General features: G+C 27.2%; 1 protein-coding gene across 10 annotated transcripts in view; it reads right to left on the minus strand.

Annotated features, from left to right (window-relative positions):
- Window positions 1-4,305: 4,305 nt before the first annotated feature.
- LOC122533692 overlaps window positions 4,306-16,224 on the minus strand; it is a 62,256-nt gene continuing 50,337 nt past the window's right edge. For 4 of the 10 annotated variants that reach the window (XM_043663641.1, XM_043663640.1, XM_043663645.1 and 1 more), the window contains 9 exons: window positions 13,038-13,155; window positions 12,490-12,621; window positions 12,296-12,319; window positions 12,035-12,070; window positions 11,337-11,495; window positions 10,937-11,053; window positions 9,010-9,083; window positions 6,779-6,787; window positions 4,306-6,296 (listed from right to left, as the gene is read on the minus strand). In XM_043663641.1, the coding sequence (XP_043519576.1) occupies window positions 5,939-6,296; window positions 6,779-6,787; window positions 9,010-9,083; window positions 10,937-11,053; window positions 11,337-11,495; window positions 12,035-12,070; window positions 12,296-12,319; window positions 12,490-12,621; window positions 13,038-13,155 (1,027 nt within the window). In that variant the 3' untranslated portion in view covers window positions 4,306-5,938. Of the gene's footprint in view, window positions 6,297-6,778; window positions 6,788-7,385; window positions 7,864-9,009; window positions 9,084-10,936; window positions 11,054-11,336; window positions 11,496-12,034; window positions 12,071-12,295; window positions 12,320-12,489; window positions 12,622-13,037; window positions 13,156-16,224 lie in introns of those variants that run through there. The other 6 variants (XM_043663648.1, XM_043663647.1, XM_043663644.1 and 3 more) reach the window with 6 other exon arrangements.

Raw genomic sequence — 16,224 nt, forward strand, 5'->3', positions numbered from 1 at the left:
AATTTCTCGGAAACTATAGTGAATATTTGTTTCAAATTTATTTGCGAACGTAATTGATAGCATTATCTTTGAAATATATGCCCATGTAGTGCAAATTTGTGGCGTAAAAAATTAAAATTAATTATTCTCCTTTTATGGTTATAGAGCGTTTAGTTCCACCGGTGTGCCACAACGCGGCGCTAGTGTTTCTTTCTTTCCCCGTAAAACAGAGAAATCTTCATTTGCGAAAAAATCTAATTTAGCGAAATGAATTGTGAACTTTTGTGATTGTATTACCCTAATTAGACCCTTAGCTTTCTTTTCACACCTCATTTGACCCGTAAAAGGCAGAAATAAGTATTTTTATAAATAATTAGTACCACTGAGTTACCGCTAGATGGCGCCACCATGTCCATTTTGTGACAGTTCGCACTAATTACGACAAAAACTTAATTAAGAGGAATAATTTACGAACTGTTTTATGTGCCTCCTTAAAATTAGGCTCCCAGCTTTCTTTCTATGTTTTGTCCTCGAAAAACGTGTGTGTAAAAAGTTGAATTTTTTTTCAATAGATCAAAGGATGTCCTTGTCGCACACTGTTGCTTTCTTTATCTAGCGTCATTAGACAAGGAGGACACTAGCTTGAGACAAGGACAGACATATATGCGCGGTAGACAAGAATAGCAACAGAGTGCGATATATTCGTGCGGTTGTTTTGCTAGGGGATTACGAGAAATGATTGTAATTATAATAGATGAGAAACTAATTTTTTTTTATAGAAAGAATCATTTATGGTGATTCACTTGATTGCTATTTTATGTCTAAACGAGTTTTAATATGTTTCATTGCGTTTGTAGTATTAGATAAGACTGAAATGTTACTTACACTTTATTAAGATTTACATGGTGGACTTGTGCGTACCATGTGTTTAATATTAAATATTCAAAAATGCTTATAATTAAATTTTACATTTCTAAATACAATACAGCAGCATTTATAATATATCTTCTCATTAATTTCATTTAAATCACTGCTTAAAGAAATTTATGTCTATTCTATCTACGATCTGCTGCAATCTAATCACACTTAGTTTGTTGAATACAAAAAAATTTATTTTATTCATAGCAAAATTGTTCTATCAATTTTATAAATTTTAATATCCTTTATAAGCAATAATTACAATAGACCAAAACTAACTCTAAACTTCTATTGAATTCAATGCACAAAAGTACATTTTACTAAAAAGATATTTCTCTTTTAAAAATATTCTCAAAATATAAGGGAATGTAAATAAAAATATACTACAAATTGATAACTATAATATATTATTATTACATAGTTGTTATTAGCCTAAATCGTTAATAATTTATTTTGTTAAGTATACTATAAATATATATACTATATATATATATACTATAATTTATTTTGTTAAGTATACGTAAGTATACTATATTTTAGGAATATTTCCAATTGATAAATGCATAGATTAATGTACTAAAAGCATATGTGCAATGAATTAAAAAATATTATGTTGGATGTGTTTATGTTAATTTATGAAATAAGGTTACATAAAAGTTTGTGATACGCCAGTAAAAATAAGTAGAAATTTCTCAGATTTTATAAAAACCTAATTGTGTTTACCTTCACATAGGATATTACATAATACAGTTAAAGATAAAAGGAAGAATTGAAAATTTACTAAATGATTAATAAAGGAAATGGAAATGATAAAAATAAAACATAAAATATGCAGATTTATAAAAATTACTTCATTGATTAGTAATATTACTGATATATATTAAAGATGAGAAAAATAATGAATGATAAAAAGGAGCATAAATTGTATACTTTTATTAACAAAAGTTTTACTTTTCAAATCAGTAAATAATTTTATTTTAAAATTTTAAACGTAATTTTCAATTAAATTATCTTTATTATTAGATCAAACATATTTAATAAAAAAATTTTGTTAAATCCTTCTGATAGATAGATTAGTACGAAAACATTTTTTATTATTTTAGAAATAGCATTATTTTGTAATAGTCAGTCTGTAGCTTTAAAAATATTCTGTTTACTGGAATATGTTTTTATACATATGATTTCCTGTTTTTTATTATGAAGGTATAGAGATATATTAAATTCAATAGTGTTTGTATAAAAAGTTGTTTTATGCTCTTAATTTCTTTTTATTATATCATTTTACAAATTAAAGTATGAATAAAAAAAAATGTACAATGTATACATGAAATATTTAGCATCCCCTGATATTAAATAATTTTGAAGATAAATTCCTTGTTTTTAATGAAAGAGTATATTTGCCACCAAAACATTAATTAATTAATTATGAAGCAGAATATAAGAAACTAATATGTTTACCGATCTTTTATACATTTATATTGTCTTAATCTTTTCTGTTTCTTAATTTACTCAAAAAAATGATTTTTTTCACTATTATAAATTTTTGTCCAATGAATCAGGAGACTCTAAATACATAAATTAAAAAAAATTTAATAGCACCAAATATAATCTTACAAATCAGCTATGGAATAAGTTATGCATAAAAAAAAAATTTACAAAATCTTCCTGATTCTAAGAGTAATGGTTTACTGTTGAAATCAGGCTTGATTAAAAGCTATCATATACATAGCATCTAATATTTGTACATTGAATAAAAAATAACATAGTGAGATTAAATTTCGTAAATTTTGAAATGAAGATTAATGTTTGCTATATTTAAAAACGAAGCTCTTATGTCTGTAGAACATAAGTTTTTACAATGACAGATCCTTTATCTTGCGTTTCTACTCTAAATACAATAATTGTAAAAGAATATAATGTACACTTTAGAAATATTACACTACAATATTACTCCGTAATGCAATTACATATACTGTGATAGATACACTTTACGTAATGTATTGTTTCGTGTGGCTACTACTAATTTACCACAATATTACAAATACAATACATATAACATGTAACAGAATTCTTTCGAAATCCTAATATTAAAAAATAGAATTCGATAGTATAAATTCACTGAGAAGAATTGCAGATGAAATGTTGCGTTAACGTTGATCCTCAGGGAATCCAAAAATTCAAAAGACTTCATACAAATAGAATAATTTATGTGAAACACAAACGTATGTTTTGTATGTTTCATAATTCAATTTTAACAGATGACAAAATATTCTTTAGGATATAGCTTAAACTTGCAATGCATTTATAATAATAGTCCATTACCATTCAATTTAAAGATGTTATTTCTTTATGAACCTTTTCTTCAAGCTAATAAACGTTTATCTTAAAAGTAGTGTAAGTCCATTTTTTGAGAAAATTGCAAAAATGCTCTGCATTGATCACGTTAAAATTTTAAAATCATAGCCATGATCGAGCTGAGTTAATTGTTACAGTGTTAATTGTTATACATTTACATATATAATTTTAAAAAAATGAAATATCTGATCAAATCGAGAGCAGAGCGCAAGTGAATCAAGAGCAGATCGATGGTTCGAGTCAAACCTATTGTCACAGACGCACACTAAAGACCACCAAAAACTACCATGATCATCAAGTATAATAATTCATTAACTAAATTATTCATTAAGCAAATCATTGTATTAATTTTAAACTTATGTTATTTTATTTTTTTCTTACCTTACATTGATATAATTTTTACTAATGCTTGGAAATTTACATAATCTTCTATTATTTCATTTTTAAACTACAAACTCTATATAATTTTATATTTTTATGAACACAATTAAATAATTGAAACTAAAAATTCACATGACATTAGAAAAGAACATTTACTTCTATTCACCAATTCAATATAAATTAGACATGAACTACATTAAATTGAAATTAAAACCTAAGGGTTAAGCATGGTTGCAATCCTGATCAGAATATACGCGTATTAAAATCGAGTTCTTGAGTTTTATCTCTGCTACTTTGAAGCCCTGTATTTGTATGAATGTCTAAACAACTTTTCTTGTGAAGAATCTTCACCGTTTCTGATATCCCTAACTGCACTGAGAAGCCACAACGTAACAATACATATCGCATAATCACATATATGTACAATGCTTTAACATACACCATACGTAGTGTACACGTAGTGTAATCATAATAATTTCACAAGATATAGAGTATATAGTTTGCATGTATTTACTGCATTTTAAGTGTACTTTGAATATCAATTTCGAAGATATCAAACTGAAGAGAACAGAAGCTGCAAAATTTATAGATTTTTTCAACGATCAAAGCCATTATAGACAACTATTGTCGATTATCATGAATATCGATAAATATGTATTGTAATTTTTACACTTAAGAGAAGTCCGATTAATGTTCACATGACGAGAGTATACGCAACAAGATAAACGGACACTTTTTACAATATCACAAACATTGCTTGTAAGTAAATGAAAATTAAAACTGTACATCCACATGATGAATGTACACCTCTAAACTGCGTCATAGAGAACTTAATTAATAATTTACAAATGAATGTGTACAATTCAGTGATCGTATCGAAAGACCACAGTGGTAGTTTCTATACGCGATATAAGAAAACCAAATGAAACATAATGATACTGAAACTTTAAATGATAGGAACTTATGAATTGCCCTTAACTCTCAACGTATAATTTGTACATTATTTTTGCAATTTACGTATAGCAAATCTTAAGAATGTTTTCATTTTCATTATATTCGTGAAATTGGAACGAAAAATCTTACGAAAAATAATTGAAATATCCTTTTCAATATCGAAATGAAAATTAAATAGCTAAATTAAATGCCGTTATCGCAAGACTGCGAATTTTTATGCACTCAAGAAAAATTTAAAGTAATACGCAAATATTTTCTTGATATTCAAGATATAATACTTATTGTAATATTTAGCATGTGAAATACAACTCCTAAATTCAATTTTTTTTAAATTCTATCTAGAACAGACTTGGGCATTATTTAAAATATTAAAAAAATAATTGTTAAAAAAATATAAGTCAGCTCATTTGATTCGATATTATTTTGAAATAATGTTGCATTAGTTTACTTGAAAAGGCAAATGATGTTTCGGAACTATTTCATTTGGTTGTCAAATAAAATAATTTTTCAAATAGTACATATTTCTAATTCTACAATATTGTGCAAACTTTATTTTATGCTGGGATTATTTGCTTCTTTTAGATTGTGAACATTTCTGCATTTTTAGGAAATTAAAAAAAATGGTTCCAGATACCGTATGTGTCATATATTCGAAGACGAGCACCTATCGTGATATTTAGTAGATGAAACAAATTTCTATTTCTTTAACTGTGTTCACAAAAATATAAAATTGCATGAACACACGCAGGTCCGGTTATTTTATTTCAATAAATTAACTGGAATAAAAGATTATTTAAAATGATTTAATTTCAGAACTTCATTTATCTGGACTTGTCAAGAAGAAGCAAATAATAATTAATAAGATTTCACCAATTTTTCTCGTTACATATCATTTTTCGTCTAGTAAGAAAATCAACAACGTTCAATTAATTGAGCAACAACTAAAATCTCATTCTAACGAATGGAGTCCGAATACATACAGGATTCTATTGAACTTGTGTTTGACTTGGACACAAGGTACAATTATTTTTCTCAATATTATCTCTAAAAGAAAAACAATAAATTAGTAGAAACGATGCTTCTGAAATACTTCAGTAAAATATTTGTTACTCTTTATTTTAAAGCCCAAACCTGTTTTAGAAAAATATGGATTTGCATGAAAATTCGCAGTCTAGTTATCACGTAACAGCAACTTGCATGCTACACACTCGCAATAACAATTTCAATTCTTTTTTAATGTAAAAAATAAAACTAATAAGCTAATCTGAGCAGACTATTCGCAACGATGCGAATGTGAACTAAAATTCAATGAGACTTCTTTCTGTCTTCTTTTTTTTCTGAAATAAAATAGTTACGTATTGTGCGGTCGACCTATTGAAGTAACGGTCCTCGCTGACCGTGGTATCGAAGTCGTCGCAAATTTTCTGGCCGTTGGAATACACGATTTCACGAAATTCTCTTCCCTCTTTACCTCATGCTGCTCCTTGTCATTCGATTCGGTGGACTTGGTGTCCTTCGATTTCACGGTACTCTTGTTCGAAGGGCTTTCTGACGGCAATTTATCCGTATTGCCGGTTTGACGATGCAAAGTATCCTCAAGACGAGATTTTATTGTACGCGGTATGCGATCGGTCGACTTACGTGGGCTTCTGTTATCATTAAGCTCTCCGAGCAATGAAGGACGGTGTCGATCCCAAGAGTCACTCCATCTGCACATAGAAAGGATTAATTTTAGCAAAATATCTTTGTTAAAATGTTTCAATTTCTGCTTCGTGTTAATTTGTTGCAAAAAATTCTTATGAACAGCTTTAGAAGCCAGTCAAATATAATACTTGAAAGAATTATCACGAGAAGTTTTTATATGAAATTATAAGTTTGAAATTATAGTATGTATTTCGATTAATTCAATAAAAATACAACTAATTAAAAAAAACTACACAAAATGCAATTTATTAATATAAATACTACTGTTACTCGTAATACTATACATCACTATAACATTAATCTAACTTTTGATTTTATAATAAAAATGTACAAGAACTTGTGCAGCAAACCAATCTCATAATAAAATTTCTAAAAAAGTTCAATATTTTTTAAAAGTTTAAAAGCAAGCTTTTGAAAGCGATTTACTTTTTTAATAATTTTTATTCAACAAGTTAACACGACAATGTTATAAAAAAACGAAACTTACCCCACACAACTATCAAATGCAGCATGAAACATTATTAATTGTGAATCTATTATAATCTCAAAAGAACGTTTTCAAGATAAATGAACAGTCGTGATCGTAATTTTCAACTGATCGTATATTTATCTATTTGCACTACATGCTAGGAAAATTAGTATGCCATGAAAGTTAGAATAACGTTACAGAGACACTTTGAAAGCAAATTACACGTTTTATACGATGTACCATTAACGTTGCATTCCGGACTGTTGAAACATGAAAATTGATTAGTTAACGTATGCACTTCGAAACTTTGAATTCGTAAAGGGCTTGCAATCGAATCAGATTTTTAGTATACGTTCATTCTGATTATTAATGCGAATAAAAATCTTCAAATCAACGTCTATTTAATATTTAAAGATTATAAAATATCTCAGAGATTATTATTTTCTTTCTCTATCAAGATGAAATGCGTAAATGTTACATATTTTTTTCTTTTATACATATATATTGTAAAAAAATATATTTCCTCCTGATATTTGTTACTAAAAATTTGTAAGTAAATATAACATGTATTTCTGATGTTACATATGTACAAAAGCTACATTTTATTCAAGTTAATTTCTATTTATTATTATGTTAGTTTTATTTTAACTCAATCTTTTCTGATTCTGAAAAGATTCGAATCTTTCTCTAATTATTTTATGAAATTATTATTCACTATTACCAAGTATTATGTACTGTTGATACTAAAAACAAGAAGAAGATTCGGTCACAAACCCTAATACAAGAAAATATATTTAATATATCGGGCACGGGTTTATGTTAGTTTACAGTCGTAGGTATTTGAAACGAATCGAAATAGAGCAGCATGAAACGAAAGTAAAAGCAGAAGATTCTATCTATCATTTTCGCATGCAAAAGTAATAGAGAAGTGTTAGAACCGAATGATCAAACAAGTGACCCTAATGTAGAAAAGATGCACGAATATAAGGGCGTTTAATGCAGAAAGGAGCAAGTATCCCAATATTAAGTCACAGAAACTGACCGACTCTACCTTCCCGATCCTGAAGCTGTCTCACATGGAATCATCGGAGAAGGGTAATGACCAGAGCAGCAAGAACAACACGTTATTTATGACAAATTTCGTGACGTCACATATGAAAAAATATACTTATGATATTTGCAAACGCTGTAAATTTAGGCACGTATGTATACCTAATTTCTCTCTGTGTAACGTTTATAATTGTGGATGTATTCTTTGTGGTACAAGTAGGATTAGAATGTTTTCTTTGTACAAAAATAAGCGAAATATTAATATGTATACAAATTTATGTATTTGTATACATATTGACGAAGCTTGTTGCTGAAATTTATGTATTTAAATGATTAAAAAATGACTAACATTAGTGTCTTTAATGTATTAATATTGTAAGATCATAGTTGATCATAGTTCATTTCTATCTTTTCTCATTCCTTTTCTTCCTGTCTAAATTAATAATCACGATAGTGAAGTCTTGAACAAAAATATTTTATTTCGCATTTTAAACACCATACTCCTAGTTGTACCATAATTGTTGTGTTTCATGTCAATGTGATTTCTCTCACTTGCTATGTTATTCTATATATTATATTTTTATATTTTAAATGAAAAAGATGTATAACGTATGAATTATGTCATTCAAAATATTTAGTAATTTCACAGTATTGTAAAATATTGCAAAATTACACAACTTGTAATTAATTATTATCAAAAGAAACTCGGTTTTATTACTTATCATGTTTATTAAATTTCTTAACTTAACATGGCATTTGAAATATATCTCTTACATAAATATTTATGTGGTAGTAAGAGATAACTTACTATCCTATATTTTTATAAATTTACTTTTAATACTATCTCGATCTTAATTTAATATTGTATTATCTAATTAGTGTATTCCAAATGAAGAAACATCGGAAAAATCCTTAGGATATATTACAAAGTTGTTTTGTACCAGCAACAAAAATTACTATAATTATCATTATATTACTATATTACAACTATTGCTACATCACATTACTACAAATACTGCAATTACTATAAACCATTTTTGTAATTGTACTTCGTATTTTATTTTATTTTATTTAATCTTCTCTTATTCATCGTAAGAAACACACTTTGAAGATATTCCCTAAGGTTTTCCCGATGTATTAATTTTCTTCAAAGATAAAATAGATTTTCCAACTAAAAGAGGAAGAAAAAAAAATCTCACCTAACTAGAGATCCCATAACATCTTCCTGTGGGAGTGTTTGCAGAAGTGATGGTCCTGCTGACACTGGACGTGTCTGTATCCACAGTCAAACAAATAATAAATAAATAAATAATATAACAATAAACAATATAACAAATAGTAAGGTAAATAGTATTTTTTTTTAAATTAGTATTGATAATTGAAAAAACTATAAATATATTGTATATGATAATATTTGTAATGTTAATGTTATTTTGAAAAATGTAATAATAAAAAAAGAACAATAATAATAATATAAATATGTAATATTATCTATAATGTGGTATGATGTGGTTTAAAATATTTGGATTTATTCAATTAACAATTTCACGACGTATATATGAATTTGAAACAGATGCTCGTAGCAAATTGAAAATGGAAACTTGTATGTACGTGTGAAGACATTAATCCTTTCGTTCCCACGATAGCAACATGGCTATGTATTTAGAATTAAGAAGTGAAATTACCTTCATCAGAAATCAATCATAGAATTCCAGACAAATAACTCAATTGTATTTCACTTGAAAATTACAAAAAAGGAAACAGTGATAAATCATATTTTTCATATTTCGTAAGGGAGAAATTTTAAGATTTACTACGCTTTAATACGTGTGCACATATTTTTGTGTTATTTACATAATTTTTTAGTTACTCGATTTTAATTACTCGGATACTAGTTATGACCTTATGGTTATATTTGTCGATTATTTTTAAATTATTTATCATCCATAATTTATTTTCATTTTTATAGATATATTTTTATTTTATCAGATATAAATTTTATATGGATCTAGCTCTAACAAACTCTAACATAAAAATTCATTTGTAGACTTATTGTGAACCGTTATTTATCGTAAAATAGGAAAAAATTAGTTTGGGAAAGATTATTATATTATATACAGTATTATGTAAAATGATGTAAGATGAGAGATACCATAAGATGTGATAAAACATCTCAATCGATTTTGATATAATATGTGAGACATCTTAGATATGAAATGTATATTTTATAATTTTGCTAAAAAACTTTTTTCGAAAGTTTGGAAAATAGAGTAAATGATTCTTGGAACAGACTGACAACCTTTTGCATAATTAAATGCAAAATTTCAATATTGAATTGTGTATTATAAGAATTACTAGAATTACATTTGTATGCAAAATTGTATACTAACTCTATAACGAACACTATAATAAACCTTTGGAATCTCCTAGTATTAATACAAAATAAAATTGTCATTATCCAAGTATAAATTTTAACTTTTAGCAAATAAATAACACGATTTTCTATGAATACTGCTGTGAATAATGTTAAATGAAGTGTATGCAACTTAAAAGAAATTATACCGGACTTTTACTAAAAAAACAATTTATAACTAACGTGAACTATAAATTACGTATATGTAATATTACAAATACTATAAAACGTTCAGCTAATGTGCACAATAAAAATTGTTTTGCATCAGGAAACTGCCATTTGTGCCATTTTTGACGAGAAAACGTTGCTATGTGTGCTTTTGACACATGAAGCAAAAACTAATATTGATTCTTCGATTATACTTGAAATATTTCGTGTATAACTTTTTGATGACGGGCAAATGGGAATTATTAGTTTGCAGAAAAGCATTTATAATATTTACATTTAAAGCGTGATGTAGAATTTGGTAGATTTTGATTTGTGAAAATTGAATGAGATGTGTCTCATCCGATTGTACTTAAAATATACATTACTCTTTTTTTTTAAAGATAATTTATATTATTTGAATGGAATTTGGCTTATACTCGTTTGCCCTCCGGATCAGAGAAGATCGAGGAATGTAAAAATTGGTGAGTTGCAATTACACGATAACATTGTAACACTAGATTTACTATAAATAATATCTTATCGAAGATAGTGAACTATAAACGTACCTTTTCTGTTTGCGTAGCAGCATTGCAGGTATTTGAGGAAAAAAGGTTTTTATGATTATTGGTTAAAGCACATGTTTGGCCGTCGCTATTAGGTCCTTGAAGTTTTGATATTTGGAACTGTAATATTTAATATAATTCCATGATTAATACAAAATACGAAAATAAGTATAAATAAGTTGTTACAGCTCTACTTCTTCAATTATATTCACAAAGATCTGAATTTTATTTTATTATAAGTGGTACCAAATTTCATCAATTTTCATAAAAAAATAACTAATATTTAATCACTCACAATTAATTATAATGTTTTTTTTTTTTTAGTAACATGAGCATTTAAAAAAATTTCTTGCTTTCATTCTTCTGTTTTACAAAAGATATTTCTAAAATTTAAATTCCTTACCTGTAATACTTGAATAGTTCGATCTCTATCTTCTACTTGGCCTTGTAAAAAGACAACCTGCCTACGTAAATCAGCCAATTCATCGACGATATTACTGCCACCAGTACCTGGAGATGTACTAACATCCGCGGTACTACTGTCGTTGCAGAAGAGACCATTCTAAAATTTGTAAAATTTGCATGTTACATCACCGCGTATTATATTAGTAACGCTATTCTCGATCGTCCACAATAGTAACGAAAGATACAGAGCAGATATTAAACATTTTTCAATAGAATATTGTTATAGATTACTAAAAAAGCTAATCAGAAGATTCAATAGTTTTTCCTCTGTATTTTTAAAGTTTCCAGATGAGACTGAGAGTAGAAGTGGACAGAATTATATTTTTCTAAATTTTAAATTAAAAAGACTAGTAATGAAATTCAGAAGTCTTTAAGTTCAATGAATTTTTTTTTAAGTCTTCTTCTCTTTTAAGTTTGAAGAATTGTTTTAGTTTATTGAATATTAGAATCAATACACTTTTAATTTCACTAATATCTGTATCTTTTATTTATGACTATTTTGAAACTATATTCGATTAATAATACCGTTTCATAAATAAAATTTCTCAAGAGATTTATATATATTAATAAGAATATTTACAGTTCTAAAAAATCTCAAATAAATATAAATAAATATTTATTTAAAATTAAACTAACCTTCATAGTATTATCGAATGGGTTGAGAGTTTCTGCCTGTAAACATAATGCAAAACGTATTGTACGCTTTCAACATTCAACATTTTATAATTATAAAACTGCAGTAAAAATAATAAATATGTACGTGGATAATATATAAAGAATATAAAATAATTATAACAATATGAATATACGAATATAAAAAAATTATAACAACAATGTAGGAAATATAAAAGAAACAAAAACATTAAAATAATGTGTGCAGTAAAAAAAACAACGTACCCTCGTCAAACTGTTCTCTTCTGACTTGAAGATAAAATCATGGTTGATGAGAGAATAATGAAAAAATGAAAAAATGCGTGTTAATATAAAAGCATACATATATATGCATAACTTAAATGAAAAAGTGTGTTTTATTAAGAAAAAACAAAACGACATAAACAAGTCGATTGCTTGAATATGCTTATTCAATATACCTCTTGAAGTACTCGTTTCAATTTCAGAAGCATCGTTTTTATTGAAACAATGTCTTGAAACATGTGTTGATAGGTATCACGATCAAGTCGGAGACTTCCTTCATCTCCAGAGTCAAAACTCGGTGACTGGATCTGAAATGAAATATTACAAAAGTTTATTACTTACTTATTTACATATACTTTTCATTTTTTGTTATTAACCATAAATAAAATTTGTTGTTAAACATATATATATATATATAAGATAGTAAATAGTGCTAAATTGTTACTAAAATTATATATATATATTGATGAATTATATTAATATGTAAATTTATATTATTATGTAAATTATTATAAAATAAAGACAATATTCTAACAAATAATTTTCTGCTTTAAATTTTCTATTTCAGATTAATTTTCTGAAAAAGGTTCTTTTTTTTATTTTACTTTTCCAATAAATTGAAAATATGCTGTGTGTATGTGATATATTACATTTGAAAAGGAATACATTACATAACGCACGAACAATTTAAAATTTAAAAAATTTAATTAAAAAAGTGACTTACATTTCTTGATATCCTTAAAGGACTGGAAAATTGACGAGTACGTGTACTATCTACGGAACGTGGTGAATCAGTCACGGATCTACTTCGCCATACCTTTGTCGTTTTATCACAATCGTTTCTGGAACAAGAATACATACATGAAAAGATTAAAATTTAATACCTACAGATTTTACAGACTTTTTTTATATAGTTTTATTCACGTTCAAATAAAATTAGTATTGCTTCTTCTGCGAAGAATTCGAAGCGTGCGTTGCTTTGTTATTCAGCAAATATAATATCTTATATCTTCCTTTTATAAAAAGTTAGGGAATATATTTTAATTGCCTAATTTAGAGTTGAAATTCCAAGTGAATAGGATATGATACGTTTGTTAAATAAATAATTAAATCGTATCGTTTGTTTATTGATTAGTAGTTGAATTTTAATGATATGGATGTAGGAAAAAGAACTCGAAGATTAAAGCCTTTTCTTTACAATATCCCTTAAAATTTGTTATAAGATTCTTTTTCACGAAGGAATAAGAATTTAAAGTATCGACAATTTTTCATTAAGTATACAAATATTTTTTTCTACAATAAATGATGTTATTAAACATACACTTAAGTATCGATACAGTATTGGCATAATATTTATATTTAAAGTAATGATAATCATGAAAATGTCTCAGTTAGTTATACTTATATGTGTAATATTATATGAAAAATAATATACATATATGTCAAATACAATTCTTTGTAATTTCTCTCCAATTAAAAAAATTATCGAACATTACTTTAAATTAAAAAAACAGTCGAAGGTTAAATACGATTCGGTTAAAGATAACTTAAGAAATGCAGCAGTAGATAAATACTAATTATTCTCTGCTAAAACAACTTTAACTAAATTATATTTAAAAATTTCCTAAAAATATATTAAACTATAATTAATCCCAACCAATTATCGTAATTAATCAACTGAAATGAAAACTTTCATATAAATAAACAACCAGTCACTGTTTCTATGCTACCTTCCGGTCTGACTCGTGAAACGTGATTTCACCGAAGAGGTGGCGATATTAATCGGATTGCTCGTGGTTTTTCGTTGCCTCGGTATCGGCGATCCCACTGTTGGCGTCGAAGACTCGGAAGACAAGCCAGAATCGCGACCATCTTCGCCGTTTCGACCCGAAGCGAGACCAGCTTCGTCTTCAACTTCCGCACTTCCACTCGCGAGGTCCGCTCGAAGTCTTCCGGTTAAGACCGTTCGCTTCTTCGCACCTCTCGACACTTCGGACGCCGACGAAGCCATTACATTGGACCAACCACTTTACACGATAGTTCAAACTCTTGTTTCCCATCGGTTTTCTTTTTTTACTTTTTTTTTTATTACTTTCAAGACGGTATTATGGGACGGATTATTATACAACACTTTGTGCAGACTTTAGAAAACTTAGCAAGCAAAAGTTGTGAAAATGATATTAAAAATTTTACACGAGCTAATAACTTTTCGTTATTTTGCTTTTTACTCGAGATACGAATGTTATCTTGAGTTTTTCTTTCTTTTCTTTTTTTTAAATATGATCATTTGACCTCGCAAGGATATTTTCAAGAAATTTTAGTAATTAAAATATCTCGGAAATTACCAATTTTTGGAGCCAAATTCGCTTAATTTTTTCGAATTCCGAGGCCAAATGTCCGTTCAAGGTAACATTCACATCTCGAGAAAAGTTCGAATATTGGAAATTTCTACGTATCTAATAACTCTTTTTTTGTCAGTAATTTAAATTAAAATACAAATGAAATTATTAGAATTAACGAATTTATTTGTAAAAACATACTTGACTATAGTGCTTGCTACCTACTGCCATTTAAATTGAGAATTCATTGAACTGACCTTTCACATGTAACCTTTGCCTGTGTTCTCAATTTTTATAGGTAAAATTTCGTGACTACAATTTATAATTGTAGGCCAACGTTTTTCTACATAAGTGTTGCGTGCAAATATCTACCTTTATCAAACATGCATACGATTAGCCTATATAGAGGTCATTGATTTTCAAAGAGTTACAACTTTGTGTAATATAAAACAGTAAACTGTAGAAGAGCAAAATACTATCACGATTGGGAAAAATCTATAATCTAAAATATAATCAAAAAATAATTTTAAGTAATAATTTAAAAAATCTATTGATTTCTGTATTATCTATGAAAATTCTTTTTTTTTTTTTAAATGAGAGTCAAACAGATAGATACTAGCTCAATATAATAACTAACATATCCATTGTTAGTTATTATAAATTCGTTAACAAACAATAACATTATAACACATAAAAACTACAGATATATAATATATGAAATTGTAAAACTGAAATAATAAAATGATAGACATTCTGGCTTTTTGGTTATTTTATTTTTTGATTGAAAGTTTTGAAAGTTCATATGTTGCACGCTATACACATTTAAAAAAAGTTGCAAAAATATTTGTCGAGAGTATTTTGAAGCTATGAATAAAAGAATATGTCAATAATTGTTCATTCGTTTTTTCATTCTGAAAATATTTCGCTCGAGTACCATTCTGAAGTTATAAATGAAAGAACATGTCAATAATTATAGAGACACGTCTCTCGAATATTGGATGAAATTAAATAGCTCAACATTTTATTGAGATTGGACCAATTTATAGATTCTAAGAACCAGCAATTTTTTGTAATACTAATCTATCAATCAATTGAGAAATAAAACGACGTTTAAAAATAAATAAAGATTTTAAAAACGCGTGCTTTACGTAAAATCGATCAAACTTTTACAGCCGTTTAATACAATATAATCCAAGTGTTTCTCTAGAAGAGAAAAAGGTTCGTTATAAATAGATACATTCTTTAAACATTCTTAAATGAAAATATTGTATTACTCTATACTTAATGAACGTGCTACCGTTGACAAATAAAATGAACTTTGTTAATTAAGAATAGTTACTCGTCCATCGGGATTTTTCAAGAGGTCTGCGCGCTTAACGGCTCTATAGATTGCAATGAATGAGAAAGTGAGTGTCTTTCGAACGAATTCCACGTTCTACGAACCTAACACCTTTGCAGACCGTATTCCCGCACATGTCTATGCTTTAATTAAAACGCGACTATTATCTCATACTCAGACGTGTACGAGAGAGAACCTTTTTCATTTCCGGACGTTGAAGAAATTTCACAAAT

This window comes from Frieseomelitta varia, unplaced genomic scaffold, assembly GCF_011392965.1.
Source record: "Frieseomelitta varia isolate USP_RPSP 00005682 unplaced genomic scaffold, Fvar_1.2 scaffold_545, whole genome shotgun sequence".
NCBI classification, from domain to species: domain Eukaryota; kingdom Metazoa; phylum Arthropoda; class Insecta; order Hymenoptera; family Apidae; genus Frieseomelitta; species Frieseomelitta varia.